Source organism: Sminthopsis crassicaudata, chromosome 3, assembly GCF_048593235.1.
Source record: "Sminthopsis crassicaudata isolate SCR6 chromosome 3, ASM4859323v1, whole genome shotgun sequence".
In the NCBI taxonomy this organism is placed as follows: domain Eukaryota; kingdom Metazoa; phylum Chordata; class Mammalia; order Dasyuromorphia; family Dasyuridae; genus Sminthopsis; species Sminthopsis crassicaudata.
In genome coordinates, this window is record NC_133619.1 from 226,725,066 (window position 1) to 226,750,726 (window position 25,661).

Below are 25,661 nucleotides of genomic sequence, written 5' to 3' on the forward strand. Positions count from 1 at the left end.
ACTTGCAGGGATATTAAACAGAATTGCGCTAACCTCAGCGCCTGCTCCTCCCTGCCTGGACGGAAGGACTGCTGTCAGCCCTCCCCTGCTTCGGTCTGAATTGTGACCCCACAAAGAAGCTGATTGACTCCCCTGGGGAACGCAGCCCTGACTTCTATCCGGAGGAGGAGATTGTAGCCGTAGTAGCCCCTCATCCTGCTGGGACTGCGAGTTCCCACTGGGTGACCAAGCAGAGCTCCCCAGAGAGCACAGAATTCACCCTGCCCCCCTCGTTTTTATTGCAGTCCGGAACCTAATTGGTATTTTCTGTGCCCAGGACAAACAGTCCTGGAAATGGAGAAACTGGAAGGGAAGGAACCCTTATGAACTGGAGCTGCCTGTCCCACTCCATCTGTGCTGGGTGCAGGGAGAGACCTTGCTCAGATTTCAGGGCATTTACTCACTATGACACCCACAAACCTGCTTTAATAGCAGTGCTGCTACAAATAAATGTTTGGTAGTTGGAGGTGAGTAAACCTTATATGATCATTGCACCCCTGCTCCCAAATCTACCCCTCATCTCTCCCAGGGCTACAGCTCCCTGTTTCTCCCCCTCCCCAGTTTCTCTCCATCCTCTCCCTTTCTCTTTGATCTTCCCACCTGACTATGGCCCCTTCCCAATCCTCCGAATCACTTTTCAGTTCCCTGGGATTCATCCTCTTTGGATTCCAGGACCTTCTCCATGACCTACGTCCACCTCTATCCAATCTTTTTCTCTAAGACCCTACCCCCCATTCTAAGGCTTTCCCCATAGCCTCTGAGTCTGCTCGTCTGTAAAACGGAGGCAAACAAGGATAAGGGACTTGGGCAGGGTCACACAGCTGGGGAGTATCTGAGGCCTGCCTTGAATGCAGTCTTCCTGCAGTCCACTAGCTGTTCCCTAGTTGTTGGTGTTTGGGACTCGTTCAAAAACTGTGCAAAAAATGGCAGAAGCAGTGAATAGAAGCTTCTGGGCGGACTCCCTTAATGGCCCAGCCGTTCTGATGGGCACAAGAGTCAAAGAGAACTGAAGGAAGCCTTCCTAGGAGGCTCATGGAATTATAAATGAGAGTCCTTAGCTGGGCTGATCTGCACAGGCAGATCAGAGAGAGGCTGGAATCTCAGCTGAGGCCAGGGAAGTCGGAGAGCAGGGCTGGCCCATAGGAAAGAAAACTGGGCTGAATTCTTGCCTCAGCTCAGCCTGGCTAACCAGGAGCACCACCTTCCTGGGCCTCAGTTTCCTCCCCTGTAAAATGAAGCAGGCCAAGTCCGAGCGTGGGGACAGATTGGGAGCTTGCCTTGCACGCTCCCCGATCCCTTCCCATCATTCCCGGACCTTGTGAATCGCCCTGAGGACTCAAGTGCAAATTGTGGATCCCAGACCAGTGGGAGGTTTTCTGAGCTCAGCGGAAAGAAAGGGCTTGGAAGGAGCTGGGTGGAGAGAGGCTGGGCCTGGCCCCGAGCCAGGCTGTGTCTGCAAACACTGACCTTGGCTGCTGGAGGGATTTTCCATGACACTAGCACCGTCCCCCCTCCCTCCCTCTGCAGCCCCACATAGGCTCGGGGAGGGTGGGTAATGGGGGGAAGGGCTTGCTGCCCCCCAAGGCTCTGGAAGCCTGGGACTCGGGACACCTGTAGTCACAGGAAGAGCAGATCGGAGCCCAGGGAGGACGGGAGGGGGACGGGCAACCTGGCAGGGAGTGGAGCGGAGACTGATAAGAGATGAGGTTGTAAAGAGGAAAGAAGAGGCCATAGAAAGGGGTGCTGTGGTAAGTAGGAAAGGGAGGAGGAGGGGAATCCCAGAGGCTGGGGTGGGGAAGAAATATCAGACTCCACTTCTCCTGGGCCTTCCTTCTAGCCAGAACAACCACTAGCCCAAGGTTTCCCAGGGCATGGGAGGGAAGGGGTCCAAAGCTGAGGGGGTGGAGTTACAGGGAAAGAATGTAGCTGTGGTATAACTTCAGGGAGTTGAGCTAAGCTCATGGTTTAGGGGCTGAGCTCTGGAGGCACAAAGGTCCTGCAGCACCTCCCAAACAAAAAAGCTGCTCACTTTCCATTTTACCTTTATGTCCCCATGCCTGGAACACAAAAGGCAGCTTAGTGCATATTTGCTTATTGAGGACTGATTCAAACAAACAAACAGAAAAACCAAACAAAAATGCTGCTCACTTTCCATTTTACCTTTTTATCCCAGTGCCTGGAACAAAATAGGTGCTTAGTGCATATTTGCTTATTGATGATTGATTCAAACAAACAAAAAACAAAAAAGCTGCTCAGTTTCCATTTTACCTTTATATCCCAAATGCTTGGAACAAAATAGATGCTTGGTGCATATTTGCTTATTGATGATTGATTCAAACAAAAAAGCTGCTCACTTTCCATTTTACCTTTATATCCCAGTGCCTGGAACACAATAGGTGCGTAGTGCATATTTGCTGATTGATGACTGATTCACTGTGGAGGGAAAACTGTAGCCACCAGCACGAAAATCAAGGAATTATCTTCCAAAGATTATGTACCTAGAAATTATTTCTTTGGAAAGAACTTCTTAGAAGCCCTTTGTCCTTTATTTCTCAAAAGGACCCTGTCTTCATATAAATGGTTCGTTTTTGTTTGTTTGTTTGTTTTGTTTTGTTTTGTTTTGTTTTTTGGGGGGAAGGGTCCAGATTGAGGATTTCATTTGTCAATGGATCTCCCAGTAGGGGAATTTCCTTCAATAATACAAGATGGCATTCCTCAGTGATTTATGGTCTTAAGAGAGTGGGAGAGAGATAGAAGGGGAACTTACTAAGTATCTCACACCTAGTAAAATGACCAGGCAGGCCTTCTAATCACATCTGCCATGTGCATATAATAATAACTGGTATTTTTATAACGCTTTGAGGCTTACAATCCCATCTGAGCCTCACAAGAACTCTGTCCAGCAGGTACTGTAGATATTACCATGCTTATTTTACAAAGGTGATTCTAAAAGGTCAATGTAGCCTTTGGCTACAGAGCTATTAAGGGTCAGAAATGGAGTTAGAACATGGGCAGCTAGATGGCCCAGTGCATAGTGGGCCAGGCCTGGAGTCAGGAAGACCCATCTTCCTGAGTTCTAATCCAACCTCAGATATTTACTAGCTGTGTAACCCTGTTTGCCTCAGTTTCCCCATCTGTCAAATGAGCAGGAGAAGGAAATGGCAAAACCATTTCTGTAACTTTGCCAAGAAAACCTCAAAGAGATCACAGAGTCTGAGATGACTGAGCAACATGAGATCTAGTTAAATGGTCTTGCCCTCCACCACACTGCCACTCATGGGAGTCTGCCTGCACAAGATGGAAACAGGCAACCCCCCAGGGCACAAAGCTGCTTTGTTACCTTCTGTGGACCTGGCAGGAATGGGGGCATGGCAGGTCCCTCAGTGCTGGCTTAATGCTCTGCTGAGCCATTTAGAATCACCTCAAGCTTCATTCCCTATCTCTACCTGCATAAATGGCAGATATCCTAGCATTGTCATGTTAGTTCTCCCAATGGCAAATACAGTTATCCTCATCTTATAGATAAGAAAATTGAGACTCAGGAGACAGAAAGACTCACGTTAGAGGCCAAATAAGGACCCAAAACCAGTCTTCTGATTTCAACTATATTGTCTCCCACAACCAGCTTCTTTCTTTCCTGAAAATTTTCTCTCTCCTGGAATAAATTTCAAATTTTATTCTGAACTAAGGCAGGTGGGGGCACAGTGGATTAGAAGTAGACTTATTATTATTATAGTATTAGTTATTATTATATGCACATGGCAGATGTGATTAGAAGGCCTGCCTGGTCATTTTACTTGTGACATGTACTAGTGCATTAGAAGTAGAATAAGGAGGACTTCATTTGCATTTTTGCCAAATACTAGCCATATGACCCCAGACAAGTCACTTATTCTCTGTCTGGTCTTAGTTTCCTTTTCTGTAAAAAGGGAAAAATAATAGTGCCTGTCTCTCAAAGTTGTCATCAAAATAAAATCAAGGAAACTCTTCTTCCTGAATTTAAATCTGGTCTCAAACACTTACAAGCTGTGAGACCCTGTACAAACCCTATTTGCCTCAGTTTCCTTTTCTGTAAAATAAAGTGGAGAAGGAAATGGCAAAACACTGTGATATTTTTGCCAAGAAAATCCCAAATGGGGTCATAAAGAGCCAGGTACTACTGGAAAATAACCCAACACCAGCAAATTTTAGGGTACTGAATAATTGCTAGTTATTATTATTATACATTTCCTTCAGTGACAAGTCTTTTCTCACTTCTGGTCAGTTGGTACTATCTTTCCAGTAGTTCTTGCAGATTCAAAAGCTGGAACAATTCAGTCTCATCCCCATTCCCACTTCCCCCACCCCTTCCTAACTTAGTCTAATCAGATTCCATTTTCATTCAATAGTGTCTCACACCCCACACCCTAGTCCACAAAAGCCAGCTAGCTTCTGATCTTTCAGGTAGCTGCTAATCCCCCTCCACGACTATTTTTTTGAATTGATTTGAACACAAACATTAGCATATCTAAAGCGTAATTTACATTTTATAAATTTGTCTTACAAGTTGAGGTTACAATACACAATACTAAATAATAACAGCTAAGATTATATAACACCTTTAGGTTTGCAAGGCATTTTACAAATATTTCATTTTATCTCCACGATAACTCTAGAAGGTGGGTGCTATTATTATTCTTGTTTTACACTGGGGAAAATGAACCTGAGAGAGATTATGTAACTTGTCTAGTCACAGTATCTGAGGGAGGAAATTTGAATTCAGGTCTTTTTGACTTCAGGTTAAAGATTCATCATGCAACCCAGTAATAAGAGAAGTATTTCTCAGAAGGATAGAGAGGATCAGAGAATCAGAAAGAATCACCAAGTTAAGAACTAAAATAAATATTTGGGTTTTCAGTCCAGTTTTTTTCATTTCATTTTTTATTTTAATTTTAATTGTATACTATTTTCTAATTATACGTAAAGTTTTCGACATGCATTTTGTAAGATTTTGAGTTAATTTTTTTCTTCCTCCTTCAACTTCCTCCTCCCCAAGACAACAAACAGTCTTATATAGGTCATACATCTACAATCATTTTTAACATATTTCCATTTGAGTCATGTTATGAAGGAAAAATCAGAACAAAAAGGAGAAAGCATAAGAAAAAAAATAATACTCCCAAAAAAGGTGAAAGTAAGGCTTCGATCTACATTTAGTTTCCATAATCTCTTTCTCTCTCTGGATGCAGATGACATTTTCCATCCAAAATCTATTGAAATTGCATTGGCTTACTTTTTTGCTGAGAAGAGCTAAATCTATCATTGTTGGTCATCACACAATCTTGCTGTTCCTGTGTACAGTGTTCTCCTGGTTCTGCTCACTTCACTCAGCCTTAGTTCATGTAAATCTTCCCAGGCTTTCCTGAAACCTGTCTGCTCATCATTTCTTAGAGATCAGCAGTATTCCATTATATTCATATACCCTTATTCATTCATTCCCAAATTTATGTCTATCTACTCAATTTCCAATTCCTTGGTACCCACGAAAAGGGCTGCTACAAACATTTTTGCCCATGTAGATCCTTTCCTCTCTTTTATGATCTCTTTGGGATACAGATCCAGTAGCCAGCCTCTTCATTTTAGAGGGAAAGTGATTTGTCCAGAATCACCCAGCTCATTCCAGGCTAACTGGGATTGGGGTCGTTGGGGCAAGATTGAAGCATTTCAGAATCAGAAGGGATTTCAGAGAGTATCAAGTGCCACCTTCACCTGAAGAGGAGTCCTTCCATTACACGGTCCACCTCTGGATAGGTAGTTGTCAGCTATGATTAATAGCTGGAGTTACTTGCATCAATGAGCATCACACAGCTAATAAGCAGCAAAAGACGAATTTGAACTCAGGTCCTCCTGACTCCAGTTCCAGCAGTTTATCCACCAAGCCAACTTCTTGCCTCATTTCAGAATAAAATCTGAAATTTATTCCAAGAAATGGGAAGTTCTCAGGAAATTGAGAAGTTAGTTATGGGAGACAATAATATAATTGGATGAGATGTAGATTTGAAATCAGAAGACTGGTTTTGGGTCCTTGTTCATCCACTAACATGAGTCTGTCTCCTGATTCTCAATTTTCTTATCTATAAGATGAGGATAACTGTATTTGCCATTGGGAGAACTAACATGACAATGCTAGGATATCTGCCATTTATACAGGTAGAGATAGGGAATGAAGCTTGAGGTGATTCTAAATGGCTCAGCAGAGCATTAAGCCAGCACTGAGGGACCTGCCATGCCTCCATTCCTGCCAGGTCCACAGAAGGTAACAAGGCAGCTTTGTGCCCTGGGAGGTTGCCTGTTTCCATCTTGTGCAGGCAGACTCCCATGAGTGGCAGTGTGGTGGAGGGCATAGACCATTTAACTAGATCTCATGTTGCTCAGTCATCTCAGACTCTGTGATCTCTTTGAGGTTTTCTTGGCAAAGTTACAGAAATGGTTTTGCCATTTCCTTCTCCTGCTCATTTGACAGATGTGGAAACTGAGGCAAACAGGGTTACACAGCTAGTAAATATCTGAGGTTGGATTAGAACTCAGGAAGATGGGTCATCCTGACTCCAGGCCTGGCCCACTATGCACTGGGCCATCTAGCTGCCCATGTTCTAACTCCATTTCTGACCCTTAATAGCTGTGTAGCCAAAGGCAGGTCATTGACCTTTTAGAATCACCTTTGTAAAATAAGCATGGTAATATCTACAGTACCTGCTGGACAGAGTTCTTGTGAGGCTCAGATGGGATTGTAAGCCTCAAAGCGTTATAAAAATACCAGTTATTATTATATGCACATGGCAGATGTGATTAGAAGGCCTGCCTGGTCATTTTACTAGGTGTGAGATACTTAGTAAGTTCCCCTTCTATCTCTCTCCCATTCTCTTAAGACCATAAATCACTGAGGAATTGCCGTCTTGTATTATTGAAGGAAATTCCCCTACTGGGAGATCCATTGACAAATGAAATCCTCAATCTGGACCCTCCCCTCCCCTCAAAAAAAAAAAAAATTATATGAAGACAGAGCCCTATTGAGAAATATTTCAAAAGACAACAGACTTCCTTCAATCAATTAATATTTATTAAGCACCTACTAAGTGCTAGATCCTGTGCTAAGCACTGAGGATATCCAAAGGGCCAAAAGATAGGTCCCACCCTTAAGGAGCTTACAGCTAAGGCATCCCTTTCCAATTTTGTTAAGAAGTTTTTATTCATTAAATTGAAATCTGCCTCTCTCCCACTTCCAAGTTCTGCCCTCTAGGGGCCAGACTAGCCTAGTTCCATCTTTCACTCCAAGTTGACTTCTCTATCTCCTAAGTCTCCCCCACCACCTTTTCTATATATTTTTCCTCCATACTAATCTCTGGTGGTTTTCTCTGTGTCATAGACTTGTGATAGGATAGAGCTACAGATGTAGAGATGGAAGGGACCTTACAGAACACCAACTCTTTCCCCTTTTTTAAAGACTAGGACACTTACTTGGGTATCTTACCCAAGGTCACAAGTAGTAACAGAGCCAGGGATTTGAACCCAGGACTTTGGACCCCATAAATAGAGATCTTTCCAATATTCCATGTTGCATCTTCACTTTAATATTGTCTTTGTTTTTCAGATGAAAAAAAATGAGACCCAGAAGGCATAAATAACTTGCTCATGTTTGTTGTCTAAAATCAATTCCTTATATTTTCATAGCATTTAATGTTTATATTTAGTCCTCAAAAATCCTCGGAGGTAGATCACTATTTACATACATGTGAAGAAACTGAATCTCACAAAGATCAAAATGACAGATTCAAGGTAGTAGATAGTAGTCAGGCCCAGATAACCATATCTTTCAATAAATCCTAGTTATTGGTGATGGTGGTAGTAGTAATGGTGGTGGTCCTTTTGAAGGGATCAATGACATTGCTTGTAGTGGCTGGGAAGGGCGGTCCAGAGATCCAGCTGCAGTGGGATACAGATACACAGATACAGTGGGATCAAATCCCACTCCAAATATTTCCTATCTATATGACCTTGGAGAATGTCATTTGTAAAATGAAGGGATTGGACTGTCTTCTGAGCTCCCTTCCAGAGGGACTGAGAATGAAACAACTGGACAAATCTTTCAACTTAGATTACCAACTCTCCTAATTGACCTATGAAAAAAATCACTTAATTTTTTGAACCTCAATTTTCTCTTTTATAAAAAGAGACTAATAGGATTGCCTCATAAGATTGTAAATAAATCACTACAGAAATAATTGGATCACTAATGGATCTGGAGTGGAAGAAAAGATAAAGCACTAAATCTAGAGTCAGGAGTTATGAGGTCAAGCCCCCGTCCTACCATTTAATGTGTGAACATGGATAATTCATATTATTTTTCTGAACCTCAGTTTCTTCATCTGTAAATTGGGGCTATATATCAAAATTACTGTAAACATGTGAGGTATTCATAAGAAGCAAGAATAAGTACCAAGGTTAAGGATCAGAAGGCTAGACAGACTGAGCAGTAGAGAATCATTTCCTGAAAGATGAGGAATTGGGATCATGAGATCGGTAGAGAAGTTACATCCAGAGATCAGCCCTTCTGGCAGATTGGCTAGGTTTTTCCTGGGCTTTTCACCCAGTGGAATGTTGGAGCAGGCAGGAAGGGAGTGGGGAAAGGTCACTGAGCTCTGAGTGACCCTTGACTCAAGCATCTGGTGGAATGTCCTGGGAGCTGCTACTCAAGCAAAAACCATGGACACCCTTCACTTGACTTGAGCTCATAAATCCCATTTCTCTGTGTCAGGAGACCAGGGAGGCGTCTGAATTGCTGGCAGTGGAGTACGATTTGTCGCATTCCCAGTGACTTCCCAGAAGTTCCTAAGTCCCCACGGGAGCCACTCAGCTCTGGCTGGAGTCATTCTAGGCAGCAAATGGACGTCAGCAACTCCTCATGGCCCTGCCTCAGACTCTCCCCAAGTGACATGCAGGAGCCCAGAAGAAGGGAATGTAGAATGCTGACCCTGACCCAGATCCCAGCCCTGGCAGCTGGTGGAATGTCCCAGGGGGAGATGGGAGCAGGGGAGGACTTTCTATCCATCCACCATTGTTTCTTTGTATCCTGCCTGAGCAAAGTGGAATTCAGTGGTCTCTAAGAGGCCCAGATATAGCTGAAGGGAAGTGCCCAGCCCAATTTGTGGACCTGAGTAGAAAGAATGCCCCACTTTGAAGACTCACTTTCTTGTATGGGGATGCTTGTATTTGAAATTTTGTTTTTTAGAATGTTTAACAAACAAGCGTCATGGCATTTGAGAAAAGGTCTGGGAATGGATCAGGAGGACTTCTCCTTGGAGTCTGAAGCATGAGTCAGTGGAAAGAGCACTTGTCTAAGTATCAGAAGAAGACCTGGTTCTTAGCTTACTGTTCCTAAACAGCTTTGTGACTTTGGGACAAATTAATCCCTGAACTTTTTTCCTCAATTATAAAATAAGGATAATAGTACTTTCCTGGCTTACGAGGCTGCTGTGATGATCAGAAGACAGAATAGTTAGTGGAAGTGCTTTCAGAATGATAAAGAAGTATCAGGCATGATCATTAGTTATCAATCTTGCATTATCTCTCTTGCCCTAGGCACACTGCCCGCAAAGTTGGTACAACCTCACAATAATACTTGGAGAGAAATTGAAGTTTTTGCTAAGGCCTCCTCAGCAAAAAAACTGGGGAGTCTGCAGCAATGCTAACTTAGAGAGCTAACTTAGAGGCTTCCGTTGTATCTAACTTGGGGAAGCCCCTCAAAGCCTACATCTGTTCATCTCTGAGGGATTAGGTACCCTGGTATTGACAGATGTTTTTATTTTTTCCCCTTTGTCATCCCAAAGGCAGTGACAGCAGAGCTGTTATTTTCTCTGGAGAATGGCTTAGGGCCAAGATCTGTGCTTAACACCCACAGAGAAGCCCTGCCAAGAGAAGGGAAGGATGGGTAAAGTGAGCAAGGGCAAGTGCTGGACTGAAAGGTGAGTTAATTACAGAATGGGCTCCGAGGGTGAGGAACAGGTGTTGGGGACACCAGGGGCCAGTAAAAGGAGCAGACAGAAGGTCTTTGGAGACAGCATGGTGAAGGAGAAAAGAGCATTGGACATGAACTTGTAGACATGAGTTTAAGGTCCAACAACCCCCATTTATCAAAATGTGGCCTTCAGTAATTCATTTTATCTGAATCTCAGTATCCTCATCTGTAAAATGAAGTTACACTAATTCCCTCACAGAATTGTTATTATTGAGTTTTTTTTCAGCCATGTGTTTTTGTGATCCTATTTGGGAAATTTCTTGGCAGAGATACTAAGAGTGGTTTGCCACTTCCTTCTCTAACTCATTTTACAGATGAGGAAACTGAGGCAAACAGCTCTAGTGACTAGCCCAAAGTCACAGAACTAGTAAGTGTCTAAGAGTGGATTTGAACTCATAAAGATGAGTCTTTCTGATTCTCACTTTCTATCTGCCACCAAGCTCTCCTCACAGGTTGTAGTGCGGATTAAGTGGAGTAATTTATGTAAAGGGTTTTGTAATCCTAGACTGTTAAATAATTGAAAGCATAATGGCTTCTGCCAAAAAAATACTATCTTCTCTTTACTGCTACCATCTCTCTAATTTCTCATCCCCCTCCACTTTAACTATACCCATCCCCTGTCCTTATGTTTGCCTACCGTACCATTGTACCCTCTTTATTGTTAAGAAACTTCCCTCATCCATCATTTTCTCTTCTCAAATTTTTCTCTCATTCTATTCAAGCTCTCTCTGGAAGACACTGCATCCCCAGTCATATTGAATCATACCTAGGAGTATCATATCAGATACTTTTCTCATACAACACTGTGGAAGAGGAGGAAGAAACATGTTTTCTATTCCTCACTGCTATTTTCAGATCCATCCTCTGAGAACATCACTTAGCAATGTCTTTTTCTTTGAGATTCACTTCAATTCTGTGTGTCACTCATCCAGATCACAATAAAAAATTGAAAGCCATGACAGTGTTAGTCAATCAATATTTATTGTCTATTATGTTCCACTATGCTAAGTGCTGGAAATACATATACAAATAAAAGATAGTGCCTGTCCGTAAAGAGCTTACAATCAAATGAGGAAAACCTCACACAAAAGAATACTGAGAAGTGGGGGAAGAGGTACTAGTCATTCTGGTGGAGACCAGTCCAAAGGAATACAGGTGGGTGGGAAATGAAGAAAGAGCTGGTCTAGGAAACTTCTTTAAATTAAGGCTCTGAAAGGAGTTCTTTGCTCTACCCCTCAGCCCTTGGTGTCTAGGCAGCTCAAAACGTAGAACAGTTGCCTACTGGTTCCCAGGTCGCTCTCCCTCCATGCTCAAAATGTTCAACAACTGCTTCAGGATCTTCCTCTCCACCACAACTCCTGCCCTCATACTCAGGGACTTCAATACCTACTTCAACTCAACAATCATTTATTAAGCACCTAGTACATATCTACTAATAGGCTAATAGTTGAAGACAAAAATAAAAAAAAAAATGAAACATTCTTTACTTCAAGGACTTTGGATCTTATTCATATATAAATAAATACAGAACATTTGAGAAGTCATTTTCAGGAAAGGGGCACAGGACTAAGATGAAGGGTAGTTTGCTCCCTGAAAACTCTCTGGCAACCTAGTTCATTAACTTCACTGATTTATATTTTCATTTTACCTCAGTCTCTACAGGAATTACTACAATTTATATCTTGCTATCAACCATTAGTGTTCTGTCTCAGTGATCCAAAAGTCTAAGAATCTCCACACTGATAACAAATTCTTGCCCTTCCATCTCTGCCCTTTTTTCTCCATTCTTGAACTCCAGTTCCAGCAGCCCTTTTCCCTCTTCCATCGCCTCTTCCTGAACCCTGCTTTCCTCCATCCACAACTCTGCCCTTTGGTTGATCATTTCAACTACTCTGTCTTTATTCTTGAATCCCTTATCCTCTTCTCCTATGGCAGCTCAGATCTTGTCAAATCTGTGACCTGGGTTACCATCCCTTCTCCACCATTCACCATCCACCTTCTCCAATTCATATTGCTCAACATTACTACAGGAAATCTTGCAATTAAGCTAAATGGGTCCACTACAGATTTATACTGTCTAATCTCCTCTGGGTCCTCCTCTAACCTCCTCTTCCCAGATTGGCTCTACCATACTTCTAATACCAGAATTCCCAAGACTTGTCCTCTCCCCTTGTTTCCCACCCATCTGCTTTCTGCTTTCCTTATTTCCTGAGGAAATTTCTCTGCCTCAAATCTCAAAACCCTATAATACCCTATCTTATTATCTTTTCTTTTGCAAAGACTAGCCTCTCTACTTGCGCCCACAATCCCATCTAACACCCTCGGAAGTTTATCTTATCCATTCTTCTTTCTTTCTTTCTCTATTGGTTCCTTTCTTCTGCCAACAAACATGCTGGTCATTTTTAAATGTAGGAATTGGAGAGAAGGAAGAGGGAGAAAAAAATAAATGCTTGAGAACTATATATGCCTCTGACCCTCTACCATCCATTCCAGCTGCTATACAATATTTTTTTTGTTCCTTTCACTGCCAAATTCTGAAAATTGTCTGCCCTCAATGCCTACTGTTTTCTTACCACCCACTCGTTTCTCTATTCTTTTCAAACTGGTTTCTGATATCCCTCCTCTCCTAAAACCACTCTTTAAAAGATTACCAATGATTTCTTATTTATACATGATAAATCCAATGTTCTTTTCTCATTCTTTATCCTTCTTGACCTTGCTGCTTTTGAGTCTGTGAATTACCTCCTCTTGAGAAATATTTTATCCTTTCTGATTTTCATAATACTACCCTCTCCCAATTTCCCTCCTACCTATCTCCTTATTCATTCTTTGCTGAATACTTACTGATTTCCTTTCCCCTAAACATGAATGTCCCTTACAGCTCTATCTTGGGTTCTGTCCTGGGTCTCTTCATGCTTTCTGGGTGATCTCATTAGCTTCCATGGGTTTAATTATCATCTCTATATGGATGACTATATAGATGACTAATTTATCTAGCTATATATAAATATAGACTTCTCTACTAATATATGTCCTGAACTCCAGTTCTATTGTCATCATCAGTCTGATGGACAGATTCTCCTAAATGTACTTAGTCATCTCAAATCCAACATGTCCAAAATAACTCTAATTATCCTCTACTTCTATACCTGCCGTTCCTGCAAATTTCCTTATAAAATAAGAGAACATTATCATTCTTAAGTCACTAGGCTTTGCAAACTCACAGTCATCCCTGATTCTTCTCTCTGTCCTATTCTGTATTCAACCAATTGCCAATTGATACAGCCTCTGTCTTCACAGCATCTTTTACATTTTTATTCCTTTTTGTCCACTTTCACAGCCACTTCTATAGTTCAGGCCTTCATCACCTCTTATCTGGATTACTGCAGTGATCTAGTGATGGTTTTCCTTATTTCTTTTCTCCCCCTACCCTCTAATCCATACTCCACATGATTGCCAAGATAATCTTAATAAGGTGTCTTGTTAAAATAATCTTGTCAAAAAAAAAAAAAGGCTTGTTCAAAAGTCTTTAGAGGCTCTTTCTTGTCTCTAAGATAAAGTACAAAATCCTCAACCTTACATTTAAAATTTTTCCCAACATGGCTCTGATCTACCTTTCCAGACTTCTTAAACATTATTCTCACTTCACACACTACATTTCAGCCAAATTGGCAAACTAGCTGTTCCCTGAATCTTTCATTCCATCTCCCACCTCTATGGCCTGAACCCACTCCTTCCTCACCTCCTCCTCTTAGAATTCCTAATTTCCTTTGAACTTGAAAATCCTCAAAGCAGGCGCCTCCTCTGACACAAAGGCTTCCCTGAAACTACTTCTTAATATTTTTCCTTCAAATGTCTGTGCATTATCTAACCTGTGTACATCTTGTCTCTCCTCAGAGATTATTATTAATTTTATCTCTGTTAGAAGCATTTAGCACAGTGTCTGGTACAGAGAAAATACTTAATAATTGTTTATTGAATTGAATTCTATGATGATGGTGGTGGCAAAGGAAATAGTACTAAGACTGTCAATATCAGGTCAAAAGAATTAATATGGTATACAGGGAAATAAACAACAAAAGGAAAATGAGAGGCAAGAATAAAGGTAGCAGAAATTTGTTCTGAGTTAGAAATAATTCCTGTAAAAAGGACTATTGAGCCAGGACACAGTAAACAGAAAGGAAAACATGTCTTTATGTTGTCCTTAGAAGTCAGCACTGGATGTTTAAGGACACACTTTGATTATCTGATATCCAAGGACAAAGGCAAAAAGCTTCCTTCCTCTGCTAAGAGACTATCTAGCCTTACTGGCGAGTACTTCCTGTTTATTACATCCATCTTGCTAATTCCTGACCAGCCTGAGACATAAGATGCTGAAAAGTAGACAAGCTGATAATCTAAATGGACATTAGTTAATAAACCTTTCTCTAGAAAAGGAGACTCTACCCTTCAATCTGACCGATTCTGAGGCTAGGAGCCATAGGAACCAAAGCCAGATGCTGGACCATACTATGATATAGTGGGGATGTATTGAATTTGGCATGAAAGGCCCTGGGCTTCGATCCCACTTTCTTCCATTATACCTGTTAAATCTTAAACATATATCTCATAGCTTCTTCATGCTTCAGTGTTTTCTCTGAAATGAAGGGGTCTTTTTAAGGTCCTACTGAATTCTAAATTCTATGAACTGGGATTTTTGAATCATGGTTGTTGGATTGAAAAGATCCTTAAAATTCATGCAGTCCAAGAGCAATATGTGGGGGGAAATAGATGGAGAAATCAAGCTCATAATACAAAGAACCAGTTTCCGAGAGCTGAGTTAAACCTGGAAAATGGAAAGGCCCTCACAGGTGGACTTTACTGTCACGTTACAAAATTGAGCTTTTCTATATTGGTAATCCTAAAATTATATTGTAACTTAGGTACTACACCTGAAATTTGGGAAAGCTGCCACCATTGGGACATTAGTGTCTAGATTAGCATCTAGGGGGACAACTAGGTAGAACAGTGGATAGCATGTGGGTTTGGAGTCAGGCTGACTCATCTTCCTGAATTCAAATCTGGCCTCAGACACTTATTAGCTGTGTGACTCTGGGCAAGTCACTTAACACTTTGCTTGCTTCAGTTTCCTCACCTATTAAATGAGCTGGAGAAGTGGCAAACCACTCAAATATCTTTACTTAAAAAAACCCCAAATGGGTTATTAAGACTCAGACACAACTGAAAAACAACTAAATAGTAGATCTAAACATCAAAGATGTGGTTGATTGAGACAATATCTTTTTGTACTTGATGCTTTTTTTCAAATAGAAAATACTGAATCCACACAGCGTAACTATTAATGGACAGCAGTACTCAAAGCGATCTAAAAGAACTGTACTTGATTTGGGTATTTGCTTCAGTAATACAGAATACAACCCATGTCTGCTTATCTTATTTGATCCTTCTCCATATATCCCATGTTAGACAAAGGAAGTTCACCCAATGTGTTGGGGGCAGGACATTCCTTGATTTCTCCTGACAACTCAAGAAATATCAGTAAAGTACATGGGCTGCCTATCTATTATCTCTCAAGCCCATCTTTTCTATTATCTATTTCTATGCTGATATCCTTTAATTTCTGAGGTTCTTTGAAGGCTTTTGTAGATTATATCTTGCAGACTGCTCACATCCACACCCTCCCCCATTCACCTTTACTTTGTCCTCCATGATATACTTTAATTCTTTAGAGAATTTTTGACTTTCAGCCATAGAATGATGCCAGCAGAATATTGGTATTAAAAACATGGACCTTTATTTATGGGGGAAGTTTGAAATAGTGAAAAGAGATGCCATTTCCGGAAGGCAAACCAAATTTTTCCTTCCTCCTTTGTCATTCTGGGTCCACCTCATCATCTTTTTGCTTTGTCTATCCTAAATAAATGAATGATTCTATAGATTCTCCCTCTCACTTTTATGGCAAAATTTGGATGTTAATACAACCGTTGGAGCACTGGTCTGGACTACAGCCTCAAACACTTACTGTGTAGCCCTGAGCAAGACTTGACCTTTGTCTGCCTTAGTTTCCTCATGATAAAATGAAGATAATAATAGTCCCTATCTCTCTAGATTGTTATGAAGAACAAATGAGATAATATTGGTAAAAAATTTCTTAATACAGGATCTGGTTTACAATAGACACAATAAATGTTACTTTCCTTTCTCCCTTCCTCTCCTGCTCCTGTAGAGGTTTCAATCAAATTCTGAGTGATTATAGATCTCTTTCAGGAGGCTCCGAAAAGGACAGTAGTATAGATATTAAATAAGACTATTTTAAAAAACAAGATTCACAATTTTCAATGTTTAAAGAAAAACAAATGAGCTAGGCACAATTAACTGTCTTTTTTCTTGAATAATGGGCAATGGCTGCTGCTTTTCCCCCAATTTGAGGGCTCTCATATGCTTCAGAACATATCCATAGAACTCTTGCAAGCAAGTTTCATCCCTTTAATCCCTCTTTAGTAGGAGAAAACCTTACTTACCTGCTCATAGCACATAATGACTTATATTTTGGGTAGGACACTTTTTACTCTTTCAAGAATCCTACACTCTTCTCATGACCAACCAGAAATGAACTGAAAAACTGTATAGTAGTACCACATGTTAAAACCCGATGATGATACACATCCAAGATGCTCTGAGTTGTTTTCCACTTCTCTTGGAATATTGAATATATATCTGATATCAATTCCTACCCCCACCATACACACATACACACACACCAACTAGAAGCCTCATGAGGGTAAGAATCCTGTTTTATCAAAATTTTCTCTCTGCTCCAGCACTTAGAAAATACTTCGTACACAGTAGGAGCTTAATGTTTGAAGCAATATTGCTGAATGAATGGTCAGAATCTTTCAGAAGAGACCTCTATTGCTTGCATAGACTCTCTACATAAAGGCAGAGATTTGGGTTAAAATCTACGGAATAACAGAAAAGTTAGGTGCTTATCAATGGCATCTCTTCTCCCCACCAATGAATGGATTCTCTTTTGGTTTCTTAAAAGAGGAACCAGAATTTTAACTTTTTTTCAAAGAAAGGAACCACATGTCCAATGAGTGGTAAAACAGGGAGACCTTGTGAATTAAATAGCTAGAATTAAACATGAGAGGGAGAGGAAAAAAGACAGATGAGGCAGGGATAGAGATTGAATCTAGATCTAGTCCTTCAGAAATTCTTCTCCTCTAGGAATCTTTTCCCCTACACCCCTTACTCTCACCCCTGCCAATTTCTGTTGGATGGTTGCAGATATCAACAAAGGGGAGAATTCCTCAATCCCCTTTCTAGAAAAAACCAGTCCAAAGTGCTATAAATTGTGGCATATTTCAGCCCAAGTAAGCTAGAGAGGCCAACAAGATCCAGTAGCTGTCACGTCTATATCAGAGTCATCAGGTGTGATAGGTCAGCCAGTGCCTGGACCTTGCTCTGTAAGGGTCTCCCCTCACTGTTTGTAGCAGGCTCCCAGAACAGAGTTTGGTTCCAAGCTTGTCTCCCTCCCATAGATTTAGTTTCAGCTCACCTCTCTCTTGGTCTCAGTGGTGTCCTGGACATTGTGTATCATCATGGGATTTTAACATGTGTTACTATTACACAGTTTTTCAGTTCATTTCTGGTTGGTTATGAGAAGTGAGAAGGATCTTGAAAGGGTAAAAAGTGTCCTACACAAAATATGAGTCATTATGTGCTGTGAGTAGCCTAAAGATCACCATTGCATCTTTTTATTCTCCCTCTACTTCCTCTGGCAGGAAAATGTTTAGTGGGGTCTGGCTCTCTAAACAATAAATGTAGTTTTAAAATTTGTACTTCTTCACTATCCTCATTTAGGATGAACCACTCACGGGGAGTAAATACATCTAAAGAGCATAAGTACATCTAAGGGCAGCTAGGTGGTTCAGTGGGTAGATATAACACTAGCCCTGGACATAATGGGCCCCGAATTTAACTCTGATCTCAGACACTTACTAGCTGTGTGACTTTGGGCATACCATTTAACTTAAATTGCCTCTTAAAAAGAAAAATATAAAAATAAAAGTTTCCTTGTGGGGTGTGTGTGTGTGTGTGTGTGTGTGTGTGTGTGTATTTGTGTGTGTGTGTAGGGGGTGAATCAGAGGAGAATAACTACATCACAAAAGGTATTAAGGAACAATCTGCTGTAATGGAAAAAGCATTAGATCTAGATTCCTGTCCAGCTCTGCCACTAATTAACTTTGGGCTATTCATTTGACTGCTTAGCTTTAGTCTCATCTATGAAACAGGAATAACACTATTTGCACTAATGACCTTGGGAGGGTGTTGTGAAAATCAAATATGGAATATTGTAAGTTAGCTAGCATTCATCATTAGTGGGTCTAGTTGCTGTCCAGCTTATATTACTCTGTAAGCCTTAAGATTGCTTAGAATTGTATCATCTAGTTGGGGGGACCCAAATATACTTAAACAGATGACTAACAATATGAAGTAGCATCAGCTAGAGCTCATAAGTGCTAGAGAAGTTCAGCCAATACTAGAATTTTACTTTTTACAACATATTTAAATAGAACAGAGGTTTTTAAATAGAAAGAAGTTAAGTTTTTCACAGCATGATGAGAATGCAGAGCTAGAACTGTGGAGAGATAACTAGGGCTTAGTTCCATGAAATTAGAAGTCAATGGTGACTCTCGTACTCTTTTAGCAGATAGAAGTGAGTTTTATTCTTAGCAAGGATTTATTAGATCTGCAATTTTACTGAGTTAGGAACAGCTAGTGAAGATGTTCCTTCTACTTAGAGGCAGTTAGACAGTTCAGAAGATAAAGTGTGGAATCATGAAAATCTGAGTCCAAATCTGATTTCAGATACTTTCAAGCAAGTCATTTAACTTTCATCTGCCTCAGTTTCCTCAACTATAAAATGGAAATGATAAGCACCTCTCTTCCAAGAATATTGTTCTCTGTATTTTCATCCAGTGGGTCCCCTAGTAGAACCTTATGTCTTGAGGGTCTGGGGTCTTCTTTCCCATCAAATCCTTCTCAGACACCGGAATTGATAACTTCCAGCTCTTGGAAAATGTATAGCCCTCCCAGTGCTAGTGCCCAAGGCAAAGGGGAATGCCAAGGCCAAGGGCAAGAACAAGCCATTCAGCTTCTGTCTTGCTCAGTTCAGCTGTCAAGGTGAATTATAGTAGGGTCCAGAGCTGGTGAGCACAACATGTTCTCACTCTCCCTTGCTGTAGGTGAGCCAGATGAGGAGAGCTGAGATGCTGAGCTTTTCCTGGGCTTGACTACAACTAGGGAACAGAGGCTGCAGCAGCCACCTGTTTCACAAGGTGTCGGGTTGGCTGAAGCAGGCTGCCTTGCACCACACCTGCCTTGGGCCTCACACACCCGGCTGTGTCCGCTATTGAGCCCCCTTTGGTGTTTAAGATTCAAAAGGCTGCCCACGGATCCTAGATCCAGAGAAGCTGGGCTTGCCTCAAGTCAAGAGGCTCTCAGGGTTAGGCGCCTCACTTAGCCAGAGATCCATGGCACTATGTTAGGAGGAAGACCAGAGAGATGAGAATTAAGATCACCCCAGATGACAGTCCGAGGTTCTAGCAGTGTGACACACCAATGGAAAGTTTTAACTTGGAATTTGGAGTTAGGGAAAGTGGGTTCTAATCTTTCCTCTTTCACCCAACTACGTGTGTGCGGCTTTGGCCAAAACCGGTCCCTCCCGGGGCCCCTGGAGAGAATAAAAGTGGTTCCTTCCTCTCTTTATTCCTTCCACCGGGCCACAAGCCATTCCCCTCCCTTGGGCTGGTGGGGGGCAGGCAGGAGCAGGAGAAAAATGAAAGGGCTACAGCTTGTCCTCTCTTTCCCCACAGGCTATGGCCACGCGGCCCCCAGCACAGATGGGGGGAAGGTGTTCTGTATGTTCTACGCGCTGCTGGGCATCCCGCTCACGCTGGTTATGTTCCAGAGCCTGGGCGAGCGCATCAACACCTTTGTGAAGTACTTGCTGCACCGGGCCAAGAAGGGGCTGGGGATGCGGCGCTCCGACGTCTCCATGGCCAACATGGTCATCATCGGCTTCTTCTCCTGCATCAGCACGCTGTGTATCGGAGCCGCCGCCTTTTCCTACTACGAGCACTGGACCTTCTTCCAGGCCTATTACTACTGCTTCATCACCCTGACCACCATCGGGTTTGGGGACTATGTGGCCCTGCAGAAGGACCAGGCTCTGCAGACTCAGCCCCAGTACGTGGCCTTCAGCTTCGTGTACATCCTCACCGGGCTGACGGTCATCGGCGCCTTCCTCAACCTCGTGGTCCTACGCTTCATGACGATGAACGCGGAGGATGAGAAGCGGGACGCCGAGCACCGGGCCCTCCTGACCCGCAACGGGCAGGCGGGAGGCAGCATCCACACCACGGACACGGCGTCCTCCACCATCGCCGGCAGCGGGGGCTTCCGCAACGTCTACGCCGAGGTCCTCCACTTCCAGTCCATGTGCTCCTGCCTGTGGTACAAGAGTCGGGAGAAGCTCCAGTATTCCATCCCCATGATCATCCCCCGGGACCTGTCCACCTCCGACACCTGCGTGGAGCAGAGCCAGTCGTCCCCCGGGGGCGGCCGCTATGTCGACACCCCCTCCCACCGGTGCCTCTGCACAGCCCAGCGCTCGGCCATCAGTTCCGTCTCCACTGGTCTGCACAGCCTGTCCACGTTCCGGGGCCTCATGAAGCGCCGCAGCTCAGTGTGACCCGGGGCTGGTGGTGGGCCGGGCTAAGGGCCCAACCCGCCCCCCAGGCCGAGGAAGGGGGAGAGGGCAAGGGAGCAGTCGGAAAAGAAGGACTCCGTAAAGTTTTGCTTCAAATCACCTATTAAAGAAATAAGCTCCATGTCTCTATGTGGGCAGAGAGGCTGTGGGATCTATGCACCCATAGTCTGGGTGGATCTGCAGGCATCGGTCCAGGGCTTTGCTTGCCCACCACTGGTCAGTATAGGAGTAGGGGCTTCTGGGCTTCTCCTAAGACCTCTAACTGTGCCTGCCCCACCAACCTGCCCAGGGCCTTGGGCTTATGCCTAGGGGCTTCTTGCATCTGAGACCCTTCTATATTCTCTCCATGCTCTGAAAAATTCCAAGAAATGTGAAACTTGGTGGGGGATGGGAACCAGAAGGGGTCTAAGGGGAAACTTTCGCTAGCCTTGGAAATTTGAGGAGCTGTGGGCCTGGCCCTTGAGGCTCAGCTGTTCCCAGAGGCCCATCCACTCACCCCTCCCTCACCACCATCCCTCTGGAATGGGACTTCTCTGTGTTAAGTGTTTGTTTGCATCTCTATTTATACCCCTCAGCATTGGTGTCCTACAGTTGTCCTATCTGTGAAGTTCTTCCTTCCCTCCTTGTCTGGGGCCAGGGACTTTTAGCTGCTCCCACTCCCTAGTTGGCCCTGCTCCCTGTTATCACCCCCCCATCGCCTCTCTCCTGCTCTGAGTCACATCTTACAATCTCCCCACCCCAGGTCTTGTTTTATATTGTTTTTGCATGGCTTTGCAAAAAGGGAACGTTCAGCAGAGAGGAGGCAGAAAGGAGAGATTGAGCAAAAGGAATAACTTTCAGTGCTTCTGTCTGAGACTCAAGCTGGAATTTTCTGGTGAAAAACTCAGTCATATTTCTCATAGTGGAAGAAGCTAGTGTGCTTCCTTGGAGGTGGGGATAGGTAGTAATCCCCATTTTAAAACCCTGCCTATCCTTGTCGTCTTAGTTGACCATTTCTCCTGATTCTCTTTGCCTGCTCTCCTGCCCCAAATGCATACCTCCTACATCTCCTTGTCACCAAGACAATTTTGGAGCAAAAACCCAAAGATGTCATCCATCTCCGGGGCCCTGGGACCTGATCACTGCTACCCTTCAAAGAGCAGGCAGCTCCTGGCCTGTCAGCAAGGCCTCCTGAGGACCTTCCCCAGGTCAGAGCAGCACCTCTGTAGGCATGGGACTCTTGCCTCTTCCGCATCTGAAGCTGCCTGTAGATAGGGGAGCTCTTGGTGAGGGGACCTTAGTGTCTTCCAGCTATTCTTGAGATAGAACTTCTGAAAGATCCCCAACCCTGCAATCAAGAAAACAGGGGAGAGGGGAGAGCAGAGAACAACAGAAAAATGAGAGTGGAGTCCACCTCAGCCCTCCTTTATCATTTCCTGATTACTTTCTATCCTAATTCCTGATCAAATCAAAATAGCTGAGAAGGTCATGACTGTGTCTGAGTGGGGACATGGTACAAAGCCAGGAGATTTCTTGATTTGGGAAATCAGAGATCTGGAGCTAAAAGATGGGTAGCAGTAGAAACCTGAAAAGGAGGCAGAGTCATCATTCTGTTATGTAGCCTTGGTCTGGCAGGCAAGGTTTGGCTCTGCCTTTGCCTAGGTGGACACATCTGCTCCCTTTAGGTACAGAATAGATGCCCGTCTGTCCAGTGACAGGGGAAGAAAAATTCTTAGGCTCAAAACAGGAAGGAGAGCTGCCAAACCAGAGGGGGGTGCGCACCTCCCCAGCACGCAGGGCTTCCCTGCTGCCTCCAAGTACTGCAGGCTTTTTCAGACATAGTTATCCCAATCAGGAGCTTACCCTTAGAATAGAACAAATCTCAACAAATGACAGCAGAGCTGTGTGGCAACTCAGGGCACCAGCAGGTAGGAGGAGACAGAGATGGAGCAGCCATGATCCCAGACACTCACATCCAGGCACTCTATAGCCAACCAACATGCCTGCTGCTGACCCTCCCGTCCCACGGGCACTTGGGATAAATCTGGCACTGCCTGCAACAGCCAGGCTTTGTTCTTCCCTTTCTTCTGCAGACACCCTGGAGCTGCAGGCTCCCCTTCAGCATCCTCTCCTCCCTTTTGGTCGCTTGACTGCCTCTCTGTCCCTAATGTTTCAGCTCTTGGCTCCTGTGATCAAGGCCTGCAGTCTGAGTGTGTGCCCTCACCAGCATTCACTGCTATGAAAGTGTTAGGTGGGATTTGCTCCAGGCTGTGCAGCCAATAGGAATGACTGTGGGTCAGAAGCTGAGAATTTATTGCTTTCAAGTTTTTGACCTTATACTTTGGAGGAGGATACTAGTCTGCTCGTTACTTAGTCTCCATCAGAGCCCCAAGAAAAGGAAAAGAGGCCAAAGTAAGGCCTTAGCCCAGACAATCTAGTACCAACAGGTGCCTCCAGGTGTGTAGGAAGTTAGGAGGAAAGCACTAATCGGGAAGCTGAAGGGGGTGCACATGAGCCCCCCGGCCCTCTCCCTGGGGAAGGATGAAGCTTTTTTCCCACCCACAGGGCAGAGGGTCAATCTCTGGAATGACTGTTACCAGGCTGGTCAATCATATGCCTGCAGAAGAAGCAATAATAAGTGGTGAGGAAAGGATTGGGTGTCTGGGGGCTCCACAGGGAGATGCCCTTCCTACCCAAGTACCCTTTCTTCTCCCCTCGCCTCCTCTGTGTATCTGTAGGATTGACTGTGTCCATCCCGTGAGATCCCCTGTCTCCCAGGTCCTTGGAAGTTGCCACTCCCCTGCAGCACAGCAGACATGAGGAGAACCTTGCTTTTCCACCAGAAAGGACCGGATACATAGCAGGGGCAAATTCAGGAAAATGATGGGGAAAAGAAAAAAAGATGGGAAGGGGAGCAAAGGTTTTCAACCAGGAATGAAAGAGACATGGATAAGTGATGGTGTCTGTCTTCTGTCCACCTGCCCTCTTCTCCCCCCCCCCCAAACTCCTCTCTTTTTGCAGGTAGCCTCTCTGCTTCCCTGATGCCTTATCCCTGGGCACACTGCCAATTAAATATGCAATATATGTGGGAAAATCCCCCCACCCTCATCCCTAGTCCTTTCCCACCCCAGCCTCTGAAATCACTGTCCTCCAGAGGAGTGGAGACTCACAGAGGCATCCCCTCAACCTATCCATCTTCACATTAAGAATGACAACTAATAAATTCTGTACATTCAGACCAGGGACAGCCTCGGCTACTTTTGTCACCTTTATCCAGGAGGCCAGATCTCCAGTCAGTTTTGACAAGGGGAATGGGGTAAACCTACATTCATTCAATGGCCTAGTGCTTTCCTGCTGGTTAGCCTGGTCCTTTTGATAAAAGCAATGGATGGAACCATGGAGGACAAATCTAGCCCAGCACCAAAATCAACCTGCTTGCTTTGAGAACTCAAAATCCTCAGATATTCCCATGGTATGTTTCATCCACTGGCACGTTCCTGACCAGACATTCTTCTCTGCATGGTGAATAGGGTAGCTTACCTGACAAGGTCCCTGCCATCTGGGATCTTCTACCCTTCTCACTTGTCTGGACTCCCAAGGCAGAGGTGAGCTGCCTGGCAACCAACCCTATTTAAAAAATCATAACAGGGTCACCAAGGAAACAAGGAAGGTTCTCTGTGGAGGAGAGAGTGGGAACATGGTATGTTTCCTCAGCTGTCCCCATTTGCTCTTGTACCAAGATGGGTCACCTCAGATCAACTGCTGGAGGTTATCTCACCGGAAACTCCTAAACCCTAGGGGTTTTCCTAACTTTTTTAAATTTAATTTTTAGTTGATAAGTATTTATTTTCTCTTCCTCTGCCTTCCATTGAAGGAGGAGGAGGGAGAGTGGGGAATTCTTGTCATAAATATGCATATTCAAACAGAATACATTCCTGCATTGGCCAGCTTCAAAAATGTATATGTCATTCTACATCATATGTCTATCAGGAAGTAGATAGCTTGTTTTTCTCAATAGTCATTTGGAATCATGGGTGGTGATGACATTGATCAAAATTGAAAACTTTTTATGCATTCTTCAACCTGCTTCTCCGTTCACACCCAACTGGAAAACTACTTCAAATGTAGGACTATTGGGATTTTCAGATATCTCCCCACAGTGGTCTTACTTTCTTCAGGTGAGCTGTAAAAAAGGCTACACAGCCTTCTGATGCCTCCAGGAGCAGCTCTCAAGAAGAAGCTTTCAAATTTTTTCAAACTTTTTTTTTAGTTCACAAGATTTCCCCACAATAGATAAGGAAACCAAAGTTCATTAATTATTGTATCTATAGTCATATAGGTCTAGGATATGGCATAGCCTTAGGTCTTCTGACAGCAAGGACAATTGACTCTTTTCACCATATTTCAATATCCCTTATAAGGATGCCTGGAGTTAGTACCATACAATCTGCCTTTGCACTAAGTAAAAAAGAAGGTAACCAGGGCCAGCAAATGAGGACCATAGCCTTAGAAATGAAAAGAATCTTAGATGTCATTTAATACAACCTCTCTCATCTTCACAGATGAGAAAACCAAGGCTAATGGGACTTGCCTAAGGTTTACAGGCAGTAAGCATCAGAGGGGAAATTTGTACCCAAGTCCTCTGCCTCCAGGTTCAGTGATTTTTCCACTATACCACACTACCTTCCACCCAGAATCATTGAATTTCCAAGTTAGAAAGGATCTCAAAAACCATAAGACCTCTTATACAGAAATCCTTTTTATATAAGCCTGCTCGAGGTCAGCCAACCTCAGCCTGAATACTTCCAGTAGTGA

The 25,661-nt window shown here is 43.4% G+C and overlaps 1 protein-coding gene across 1 annotated transcript in view; it reads left to right on the forward strand.

Annotated features, from left to right (window-relative positions):
- The window catches only part of KCNK3 (potassium two pore domain channel subfamily K member 3), a 63,644-nt gene extending 38,633 nt beyond the window's left edge, over positions 1-25,011 (forward strand). Inside the window, exon 2 of the mRNA XM_074300115.1 lies at positions 19,972-25,011. Within this exon, the coding sequence (XP_074156216.1) occupies positions 19,972-20,849 (878 nt within the window). The 3' untranslated portion in view covers positions 20,850-25,011. The remainder of the gene's footprint in view (positions 1-19,971) is intronic.
- The last annotated feature ends 650 nt before the right edge of the window (positions 25,012-25,661 follow it).